General features: G+C 40.2%; 1 protein-coding gene across 1 annotated transcript in view; it reads left to right on the top strand.

The window, feature by feature from the left end:
- The window catches only part of PATJ (PATJ crumbs cell polarity complex component), a 413,527-nt gene that overhangs the window by 155,856 nt on the left and 245,953 nt on the right, over nt 1–11,718 (top strand). The window contains exons 22-24 of the mRNA XM_037743097.1: nt 630–701; nt 2,003–2,180; nt 10,072–10,182. Coding sequence (XP_037599025.1) covers nt 630–701; nt 2,003–2,180; nt 10,072–10,182 — 361 coding nt within the window. The remainder of the gene's footprint in view (nt 1–629; nt 702–2,002; nt 2,181–10,071; nt 10,183–11,718) is intronic.

Below are 11,718 nucleotides of genomic sequence, written 5' to 3'. Positions count from 1 at the left end.
TCGCTCTGTTACCCAGGCTGGAGTGCACTGGCATGATCTCGGCTCACTGCAACCTCTGCCTTCTGGGTTCAAGCAGTTCTCCTGCCTCAGCCTCCTGAGTAGCTGGGACTATAGGAGTGTGCCACCACGCCCGGCTAATTTTTTGTATTTTTAGTAGAGATGGGGTTTTGCCATGCTAGCCAGGATGGTATCGATCTCCTGACCTTTTGATCCACCCGCCTTGGCCTCCCAAAGTGCTGGGATTACAGGTGTGAGCCACCGCATGATTATCGTGTGAGCCAGCCAACAATACCAAATTTTAAGGAATACATTTTATAATGTTTTACCTATCAATAGAGAAATGAATTTGAAATTGTACAAATCAAATACAAACTTAGCATCTAGAGTGTCACCAATAAGAGCGTTTATGATAATTCTGTGATTTTCTTATGCTGGGTGTGGATTTCTTGAGTTGAATGTTAAAGCAATATATTTTTACTTTGTATATTTATTGATGTAAATATTTTACAAACTTAAATATTGAGATTCATTTGACCACTTATAGATTTTGCAATTTCAAAACTTTCCAAGGACCTTTAATAATGAGTATGCCTTAAAATTGTATTTTTTTTTTCTTTCTCCCTGTTTAGTGAATTACCTGAGAGAGAAGAAGGTGAAGGAGAAGAAACTCCAAATTTTAGCCACTGGGGTCCACCAAGAATGTATGTGGATGACATTATTGGCCTTCTCAATAGGAGCTCAATCAGTTACTCTTTTCTTTAACTTTTTAGAACATCATTTAGTCATACTCTAATGATTGAGAAATTGCGATAATTCACCTGTAAGCTGGCCTACATTTTAGTTTCATGTTGTCTTATCTAGAGATTTTTAGCCGAACAAAACAACTGTAACCAATATTAGGAATATCTTTGATACTCTTTCAGAGAAAGCAGTTTAGAAATGTCCATGTACGGGTATAGTTTATCACTATGTCATTAAGCAAGTCAGGTAAAGCTGCCTTGAATGTAGTAAAGCTTCCTTTTTTGGTAAACAACAACAGTAGTTGAGACTTCCAGTACATATCAATTTATCCCTATCTTTCTCCCCTGGTAGACAGTCCATGTTTGTGCTAAAAGAATGTGTTGAAAACCCATCTTCCCTTGGATATGGGGGAAGTTTTAAATACTTACCAGTCCCTGTGGTTTTAAGTCCTTGCCAGGGCCGTACTTTAAGATGATGAAAGTCTTCCGTTAGCTGTTCTCTCTACTCCGTATCCATTATTAATTCCACCATCTCCATCCAAACTGGTTCTTTTCTTGTAATTGAAATCTGAATTTGTCTTAAAAAATTTAAGAGTTGTTTTCTGAGTTACTTTTTTAATAAGTTGATTATTGGCTGCAGTCCAAAATTTATATTTTGAGGGGGGCAGTTTTTATTTCAAACTTTCTTTTAAATAATGACATGAGGTAGGAAGAAATCAAAATCTTCTGGCCTTAGGAGCAAGTAAAATCTGTCCTCTGATTAAAGAACCACAGAGTTAAACCTGCCAAATGGGAAAAGCCATTTGGGCCATGAGCCACTCAGTGGCAAATTTACTTTATTCTGAAAGTCTGTACTTTTTGCTAAAATGACATATGTGGCTTTCTTAATTTTTTTTCCCCATTTGTTTTTTCTTCAGTCCATTCTTTGCTAATGTTATGGATATAAATGAAAAGGACTAATCACAGAAAACATACTGTGATAGGAGATGGGAACATTAGGGCTTAGCTAAATCTTTACTGAATATTAAGAGTTATATTTGTTGCTTTAGAAATCTCTGCTTTTCAGAACTGAAACTTTCACGTTATGAATTATTGATAACATCTTACAGTGTTGGAACTACATATCATTTATATAACATTTGTAAAAATATATTTAGAAATTTTATATAAAATGTGAGTCAATGATACAAATGGAATAGTTGCAGTCCAACAGATTAAATTAACTTGTTGATGAGTGAATTTTGTTTTCTTCCTTTATATAGTGTTGAGATTTTTAGAGAACCCAGTGTGTCCCTTGGGATCAGTATTGTTGGTGGACAAACTGTTATAAAACGTCTAAAGAATGGAGAGGAACTTAAAGGTATATTTATCAAGCAAGTTTTAGAAGACAGTCCAGCAGGGAAGACAAACGCACTTAAAACTGGAGATAAAATACTTGAGGTAAATGACGTTAAAGAACTGTTTTTATTGGAAACATACTGTAAGACAGTGGACTAATCATTTAGCCGGAAGACTTTTCTTCGGGTGCTGGGGATCATGTGTGTACAGTTGGTGTGGCTCTATTTATATGCCTTAGTTTGTACATTGTATGCACAATTTATGAGTTTCTCAAGTGAGTGGGGGTGGGGGTAAACAAATAAAATGATAAAAGAAAAACTTCAGCTGATCGCAAAAACACTAACAAAGGGCTCTGTATAGAACGGGCAGATGGTAGGCATTATGCTTCTCCCCCTGTCTTTAACAAGCTCTAAATTTTTTTCTTGAAGCTCTAAATTTTATAATTGTGTGTCAATAGGATATATATTCTTGTTTAGAGAAAGAAGTTGACCCTAGAAAGGTGTAAGACTCCATTGGGGGAGGGGGAGGATCCATGGTTCGCACCTGATATGTGTGGGAGCTAAGTTTTGTTGTTGTTGTTGTTGTTGTTGTTTTGTTTTGTTTTTTTTTTTTTTGTTTTTTGTTTTTTTTTTTTTTGAGATGGAATCTTGTTCTGTCACCCAGGCTTGAGTGTAGTGGCGTGATCTTGGTTCACTGCAACCTCTGTTTCCTGGGTTCAAGCGATTCTCCTGCCTCAGCCTCCTGAGTAGCTGGGATTACAGGTATGCACCACCACACCCAGCTAATTTTTTTGTAGTTTTAGTAGGAACGGGGTTTCACCATGTTGGTCAGTCTGGTCTCAAACTCCTGAGCTCGTGATGCGCCGGCCTTGGCCTCCCACTGTGCAGGGATTACTGGCGTGAGCCACCGTGCCCGGCCTGAGAGCTAGTTTTAAAGGCACTTCAGGCTGAGCATGGTGGCTCATGCCTGTAATCCTAGCACTTTGGGAGGCAGAGGCAGGCGGATCAGTTGAGGTCAGGAGTTTGAGAGCAGCTTGGCTAACATGGTGAAGCCCCATCTCTACTAAAAACACAAAAATCAGCCGGGCGTGGTGGCCTCGCCTATATTCCCAGCTACTTGGGAGGCTGAGGCAGGAGAATCGCTACAACCCGGAAGGCAGAGGTTGCAGTGAGTCGAGATTGCGCAGCTGCCCTGCAGTGGCGCGACAGTGCCAGACTCCGTCTCAAAACAGAAAAAAAAGTGGGGTGAGGGGTGGGGGACATGAAACCACCGAGAGTGCCCTGAAGTCTGAATGTGATACATTTCTTTTCTCTGGGTTAATTGGGTGACGCTACGGTGGGTGTCTTTAATCCCGTTATCTGCTTGTTCTGATTCATGCTTTATGATGCTAACCATCAACCACGGTGTTTCAGCTCTAATGGAATACAAAGAGCCCTGGAGGTCATGGGCTGGAGTCAGAGTCTGTCCTTTTTGGGTTCTATGTGTTTTTGGACAAATCATTAAACCTACAGATTTTCAGTTTTCAAATAAAATGGAAATGAGAATTCAAAATCTATAGCATTATTGTGAGGGTTAAAGAATTATATGAAAGCAGCTCTGTATACAAATTTTGAATATTTGTGCTGTGCAATGTTCAAAACCATTTTCAAACATACTGCTAATATGGCAATGAAGAAGATGACCAAAAGTCCCTTACCTTATGGTGTGTACATGATAGTGGGAGTGGGGAATGGAGAATAAAATAAATAAGTATACGTAGAATGTCAGGTTGTAGTAAGTGCCTAGGGAACAAAATAAAGCAGTGGAGGAGAATAAGGAGCGTGGGGGTTTGGGGCAGTGAAAGCAATGGTTGCAATTCTAATAGCTTCATTATGGAAGATGATATTGGGACGAATATAGGAAATGAGAGTGTGAGCCATATGGGTATATGGAGGAAGAAAAACATGCCAAAGCTCTGAGATAGGAGCTTGCCTGGATGTGTTGAAGGAGCAGCAGGAAGTCCAGCAATAATAGCACAGCATGAACAAGCCAGAAGGGGTAAGAGAAAAGGGCTGAGGAGTGATGGGAAGCCACATCAGGTAGAGCCTGAAAGCTCTGGAAGGTCTTCTGCTCTGAATGCAGTGGAGAGTCACTGGAGAATTATGAGCATGTAAGTATGTATTGTTTCCAAGTACTCTGGCTTCTGGGGCTGGGATGGAAGGAGGGGCCTCAGCTGGAAGGCTGTTGCAGTCACTCAGGAGAGAAAGAATGGCAGCCTGGACCAGGAGGGAGCAGTCAGGTTGTAGTATATTTTACAAGTAGAATAATAGGACTTAACTAACAGAATGAATGCAAAAGAGAAAAGTGGCAAAGATAATTCAAAAGCTTTTCAGCTTGAGAAATCAAAGATGGAATTTCTATTTGCTGAGATGGGGAAGACTGTGGGAGAAACAGATTTGGGGAGACATTTTTTAGACATGTTAGGTTAAGACACCTATTTGACATTCAAATAGTAATAGTTAGATAAACAAATAAGGAGTCGTGTATTCTTACTAATTTTTTTGGTCTTTTTCCTCAGTTTCAGTTAGGGTTTGTCTCTCACTGGAGTTGTTTGTTATTCCTTGTAATTCTGCTGGTTTTGCTGTATATATTTAGTGGATTTATTGTTGGTGATTTGCTTTTGACATTATGTAGTTTTCCTATTTATTCCTATTAATTACTTTTTGCCTTAAATTCTATTTTTTTAGTATTGGTAACCTTGTTTTTAGTTATTAATTTACATGGTACTTTGCTTTTTTTCTTTTTTTGAGACCAAGTCTCACTCTGTCACCTATGCTGGAGTGCAATGGCATGATCTTGGCTTACCGCAACCTCTGCCTTCCAGGTTCAAGTGATTCTCTTGCCTCAGCCTCCCAAGTAATTGGGATTACAGGTGCCTACCACCATGCCAGGCTAATTTTTATATTTTTTAGTAGAGACGTGGGGTTTTGCCATGTTGGTCAGGCTGGTCTTGAACTTCTGACCTCAGGTGATCTGCCCACCTCGGCCTCCCAAAGTGCTGGGATTACAGGCCTGAGCCACTGTGCCCAGCCGGTACTTTGCTTTTTTCATTCCTCCTTTTCCACTATTCTTTTCATTTAGTTTAAGTTGTATTTTTTGTAAGCAACATACAACTGAATTTTGGTTTTTAATCTAAATTAATAATCATCTAGAAAATAAGAGACGAATTCACTTTTTACTTTGATTACTGATCTATTGTAACTTAATTTTTAAATATTATTGTATTATATTTTTTCTTAATATATTTTGAAATCATAAATTCATAGCAAATTACAAAGAAGTGTACAGGAGAAGTCTCGTGTACTGTTCACTCAGCCACCTCCAATTTTAATGTCTTGTACAACTATACCACAATAGCAACACCAAGAAATTGACACTGGCTCAATCTGTAGTTTATTCAGATTTTACCAGTTATGCATGCATTGATTTGCATGTGTGTTTGTAGCTCTATACAATTTTATCACATGTAAAACCTTGCATATGCAACACCACAATTGAGAAACTTACCTGTATCATCACCACAAAACTGCCTTGCATTCCCCTTCTGTTTTAGTTCATTCTCACACTGCTATGAAGAAATACTCAAGACTGGGTAATTTATAAAGGAAAGAGGTTTAATTGACTCACAGTTCCACATTGCTGGGGAGGCCTCAGGAAACTTACAATCATGGCAGAAGGAGAAGCAGGCACCTTCTTCACTTTCTGCTATCCTCTTCCCTTTCTCTCCCATCTCTACCTTCTGACAGCCAGTAATCCGTTTCTTAATGTCTATAATTATGTTATTTTATAATTGTCTCATAATGCAATTATGAATTATGTATCTTTTTGAGATTGCCTTTTTTTGACTTAGCATAATCTCCTTGAGGTTAATTCAATTTATTGTGTGCATTACTAGTTCATCCCTATGGCTGGGTGAGGTGGCTCACACCTGTAATCCCAGCACTTTGGGAGGCAGAGGCAAGAGAGTGGATTGAGTCAGGAGTTCAAGACTTGCTTGGGCAACAGAGTGAGACGTTCTCTCTACAAAAAAAAAACAACCAGCTTACTCCTTTTTGTTGAGTAGTTGTCTTTGGAAATTCAGGCTGCCAAAACAAAATATCATAAAGATAGAAATTCCATTATCGTTCTGGAGGCTGGGAAGCTGGGAACTCCGAGATCAAGGCATTGGCAGATTCGGTGTCTGGGAGGACCTGTTTTCTGGGTCGCAGATGATGCCTTCTCTTTTATTGTGTCCTCACACAGTAAAAGGGATGAGCTAGCTATCTTGGGTCTCTTTTATGATGCCACTAACCCCATTCTTGAGGGCAGAGCCCTCATGACCTAATCATTTCGTAAAGACCCTGCCTACCTCCTAATACCTTCACCTTAGAGGTTAGAATTTCAACATATGAACTCTAAAGGCCACATAAATTCCAACTATAACAGTGGCATTTCGTGATGTGGGTATACCAATTTGTTTAACCATTCACCCATTGAAAGACACTTGGATAGTTTTTAATTATTGGCAATTACAAATAAATCTGCTCTAAATATTTCTATACAAATTCCTGAGTGAAAATAAGTCTCCATTTCTCTAGGATAAATACCCAAGAGTGCAATTACTGAGTTTTATGTTAATTCCAGTTTTTGAAAAGAGTTGTCAAACTCTTTTTCTGAGTGGCTGGCTATACTATTTTACATTCATGCCAGCAATGTGTAAGTTTCTCCATATTCTTTATTATTATTATTATTTTCATTTTCATTTTTTGGTTTCTCCATATTCTTACCAACCTTTTCCCTTTACTCTCACACTCAAAACAGAAAAGTAAATGTGACCAGATGTGTAGGGGGTTTCCCCCCATATTCCAGTGGACACCAACTGAGTGTCTTATAATTCAGTTCAATTCTGATACTATGTACCTGGAGATAGTGTCAGATCACCAGTGGACACCAACTGTCTTATAATTTAATTGAATTCTGACACTGTGTACTTGGGTATAGCATCACATCACACAGGTTGAGGGCTTGATCCCACAAGACTGCCCCCATGTCAGATGCCACTCTTAGTAGGTTGTTACCTGTACTTCTGACCAACTGGCTATAAACCAGGGCTTCCACATCCCTCCCCTTGCATTTTGTTAATTTGCTAGGGCAGCTCAGAGAAACACTTACTTACATTTACTGGTTATACTCAGGTTATAGATGGACAGCCAGATGAAGAGATGCGTAGGGCAAAGTATGGGGAGGAGGGCGCAGAATATCCACACTCTGGGTGTGTCACCTGCCACCCTCCCAGCATGTCCACATGTTCAACAACCCAGAAGCTCATCAAATCTTGTTGTTCAAGGGTTTTTACAGAGCTTCATTTCCAGCCCCTACCCTCACTTTGTGGAGATCGTGGGGGAGGTGTGGGGTTCTCTAATTCTTTGGTCTTTCTGGTGACTGGCCCCATCTGGAGGCTATCCAGGGGATCTACCCTAAGCCACCTCAGTAGCATAAACTCAGATGTGAAAGGGGCTATCATGCATAACAAAAGACACTCCTATCACTCAGGAAATTCCAAGGGTACTCTGTGACAAGAACAAGGACATTTCGTATGATACCACAGGCACACACATCCGTGTCCTCAGCTTCTCCTGCTCACTTCCTCCTCCGACTGCTCACGTTCAGTGGTTGTGGCTCCACCTCCTCCCTTGCATGTGCTTCCTGCTCTTGATCCTTCTTCCTTTCACTGAACTTGTTTGGGAGAACCACATCCTAGTTAAGTGCAACTCTGCTTATTCCAGGTCTCTGGCATGGCTAGAGAAATAACCAGCCATGGCGTCTGGTCTCATTAGAAGCTCGTGAACACCCCCACAAGTGGGTCTTAAATTTTGCCCTGCTGTCCTTTAATATTCTCCTAGCTGGTTCAGTCTCCTGTCTTTATAAATGATATGATTTGGCTGTGTCCTCAACCAAATCTCATCTCGAATTGTAGTTCCCCAAATCCCCATATGTCATGGGAGGGACCCAGTGGAAAGTAATTGAATCATGGGGGTGGTTACTCCCATTCTGCTGTTCTTGTGATAGTGAAGTGAGTTCTCACAAGATCTAATGCTTTTATTTTATATTATTTACTTATTTATTTTGAAACAGAGTTTCACTCTGTCACCCAGGCTGGAGTTCAATAGTACAGGCGTGCGCCACCACGCCCAGCTAATTTTTGTATTTTTAGTAGAGATGGGGTTTCATCATGTTGGTCAGGTTCATCTCAAACTCCTGACCTCATGATCCGCCCGCAATGGCCTTCCAAAGTGCTGGGATTACAGGCATGAGCCACCGTGCCCAACCAATCTGATGATTTTATAAGGAACTTTTCCGCCTTTGCTGGGCACTTCTCCTTCCTGCCGTGTGAAGAAGCATGGGTTTGCTTCCCCTTCCACTATGACTGTAAGTTTCCTGAGACCCCCCCAGCCATACAGAACCATGAGATAATTAAACCTCTTTCCTTTATAAATTACATACTCTTAGGCTGTTTTTTACAGCAGCGTGAGAACAGACTAATACAATAGGTAACTGTGCCAAACCCCTTATGACTCTTTCATCCGTCTGGCTCTCAGTTTAAGGTCCTAGTTTCAGGTTTCATTGAGAAAATAGAGGCAGTTAAAGGGAACTTCCCCTGCTTCTTGTGCTCACCAAATCTTTTTTCTAATTGCCTTTGTAACAGCAAAAAAACTACATTTGCGCTTCCATCCAAAGCCAGTCTCTCTAACTCGTGCAGTAGAAATCATTCCCTTTTGATTACCCAAGGATATTGTCCTTACAGTGATCATGTCTCTTTCCTTTATCATCCATTTTTTTTCTCTCCACTGTATCAATATCACTGTAATATTTCCTCCTGTCTTCAAAACATCCGGCATCCCTCTCCACCTACATTCCTATTTCCTCAGTCCTCTGATAGCAAAGCAGTCTTCACAAATTGTCACTACCTGTTGAGACATTAGACCACCCCATCATCTACCAAGGCTTTGTTATATTATAGGTTTGAAAAATTCATTCTGTTAAACATGTTTTGGAAATACAGAGTGCTCTTGGAGATTTATGGGCATGTTAGCAAGTTAGGTTCTCTGAAATTTTCTGTAATAGGGAACTGTTTACACTGACTTAAATTTACTGAACACAGAAATAGTTTTAGTAATTTGTGAGTGTTTTTTGGTACTTCTTTTTAAACGTCATTTGAGAAATGTTCAACTACTCAATTGTGATAACAGGTGATTTGCTTAAAATATTATGCCTCTCAGCTTAATGGAGAGTTGATAAAAGTCCATAGGTAATCCCAGCCACCCTTGTCCCACTCGGAATTATGTGCTGCACTCCTGGCAGAGGTGACAGACATCTTAAGCTTCTGCTACTGACTGAGCTACCTGTTTAGGATAATTATATTTAACCAGGGCCATTTTTATTAATATATTTGTTTTATCTACTTTTCTGAAGGTGAAATGTTACTTTCCTTACACACGTTCTCCTAAAATACCAAAGCTTTTCTGGGCCAATCTTGACTGTGGTCTACTCATTAGGCTCTGGTTGTTCTCATAACTAGATAATACACACAAACTTTGAATTAACCTATCCACAATATCTAGTGCTGTTCTTTTTTCTTTTTTTGAGACAGAGTCTTGCTCTGTCGCCAGGTGCCAGGCTGGAGTGCAGTGGTGTGACCTCGGCTCACTGCAACCTCCGCCTCCCGGGTTCAAGCAATTCTCCTACCTCAGCCTCCCGGGTAGTTGGGACTACAGGCGCACGCCACCACACCCAGCTAATTTTTTTTTGTATTTTTAGAGACGGAGTGTCACCATGTTGGCCAGGAATGGTCTCAATCTCTTGACCTCATGATCCATCCGCCTCAGCCTCCCAAAGTACTGGGATTACAGGCTTGAGCCACCATGCCCAGCCTCTAGTGCTGTTCTAATTGAGATAAGTTGCTTCTGTGTTTCAGGTGTCTGGAGTAGATTTGCAGAATGCCTCACACAGCGAAGCAGTCGAGGCTATTAAGAATGCAGGAAACCCCGTGGTGTTTGTTGTTCAGAGCTTGTCATCCACTCCACGAGTAAGTTTTAGTTCGTCTTTTCAAGAAGTTTAATAATACTCTGTATACCTGCAGACCAAGCTTTGGCCTGTATTTTCCACATATTTTCATTGTTATTTAGCTATACTAAAAGTATGAGCTTCACAAAAATTTAGTCATTAACCTTAAGGTCTCCTTTTTCCCCTCCAGTTTTGATCCTCTGATCAAATTGGAGTCATTACAGTGTGCATTGGTTTAAGTTACACCCTCTGAAATCAAACAGACCTGTTTTCAATTTCTTGATTCCTTATTTACCAGCTTTGCTAACTTGGAGGCAAGTTACTTTCCTGAGCCAGTTACTTTGTTTATAAAATACTTTGAACAGTCAGGTGTAAAAAATATTGTAGAGATACCATCACATGTTGTGTATATTTATTAGAGCATGTAAAAATAAAAACATGTTGATATGTTGTACTGTTTGTGTTCTAATGTTGGAGATTCTAAATTCAAAAACAGCAATACTTAATCATAAAATTTTTCTTTTTCTTTTTTGAGATGGAGTCTGGCTGTGTTGCTCAGGGCAAAGTGCAATGGCGGGATCTCAGCTCACTGCAACCTCTGCCTCCCAGGTTCAAGTGATTCTTGTGCCTCAGCCTCCTGAGTAGCTGGAATTACAAGCACATGCCACCATGGCCCTCTAATTTTGGTATTTTTAGTAGAGATGAGATTTCACCTTGTTGACTAGGCTGGTTTCAAATGCCTGACCTCAAGTGATCTGCCCACCTCGGCCTCCCAAAGTGCTAGCATTACAGGTGTGAGCCACTGCAACTGACCTAAAATTTTTCTCTGTAATTAATTACTCCTTTGGTATGGAATTGGAACTCTGATATGAAATGTCGGTGGCAGAATGTGGATTTTATACTACAGTGTACAACAGATACATCACCCTTAAAACTGGAAGCAATATTCTTTTTCTTCATTTTATAATGGGAGACAGCTATTCAAAACATATACACTTCTTTTTTTGCTTGTTTTTGGTAAGAGTCTCACTCTGTCACCTAGCCTGGAGTGCAGTGGCATGATCGTAGCTCACTGCAGCCTTTGTCTCCTGGGCTCAAGCAATCTTCCTGCCTTAGCTTCCCAAGTAGGTGGGATTACAGGTGCACGCTACCACACCTGGCAATTTTTTTTTGGTTTTTGACAGGGTCTCGCTTTGTTGCCCAGGCTTACATATGCACTTCTAACTGCGTATTTTAAGAAATTATTTGCTTTCCAATATACTTATGTAGTGCATTCCAATCTTTTTTAATATCAAGGCGAAAAGAAAATAATACCTATATGGCATACTGGGCAAATATATGGTTGGCTATCTCAATGGTGTGGGTATTTGCATACGCGTAACCTGCCTATGCCCAGTGAGCTGCAGCCTGCGTTGGCACCTCTGCTGTGTCACTACTGCCTTTTGCAGTATGGTGTCTTCCATTCTTAGCACCATGTTTACACCATCAAGACTAATTGAGAGAGGTGAACTGAATAAAGTTCTCTTGTTTTCTTTTTCTTTTTCTTTTTTTTTTTAAA

The sequence above is a fragment of the Cebus imitator genome, unplaced genomic scaffold (genome assembly GCF_001604975.1).
Source record: "Cebus imitator isolate Cc_AM_T3 unplaced genomic scaffold, Cebus_imitator-1.0 Scaffold135, whole genome shotgun sequence".
Classification (NCBI taxonomy): domain Eukaryota; kingdom Metazoa; phylum Chordata; class Mammalia; order Primates; family Cebidae; genus Cebus; species Cebus imitator.
Note: the sequence above shows the minus strand (reverse complement) of the source record. Positions and strands in the feature narration are given on the sequence as shown.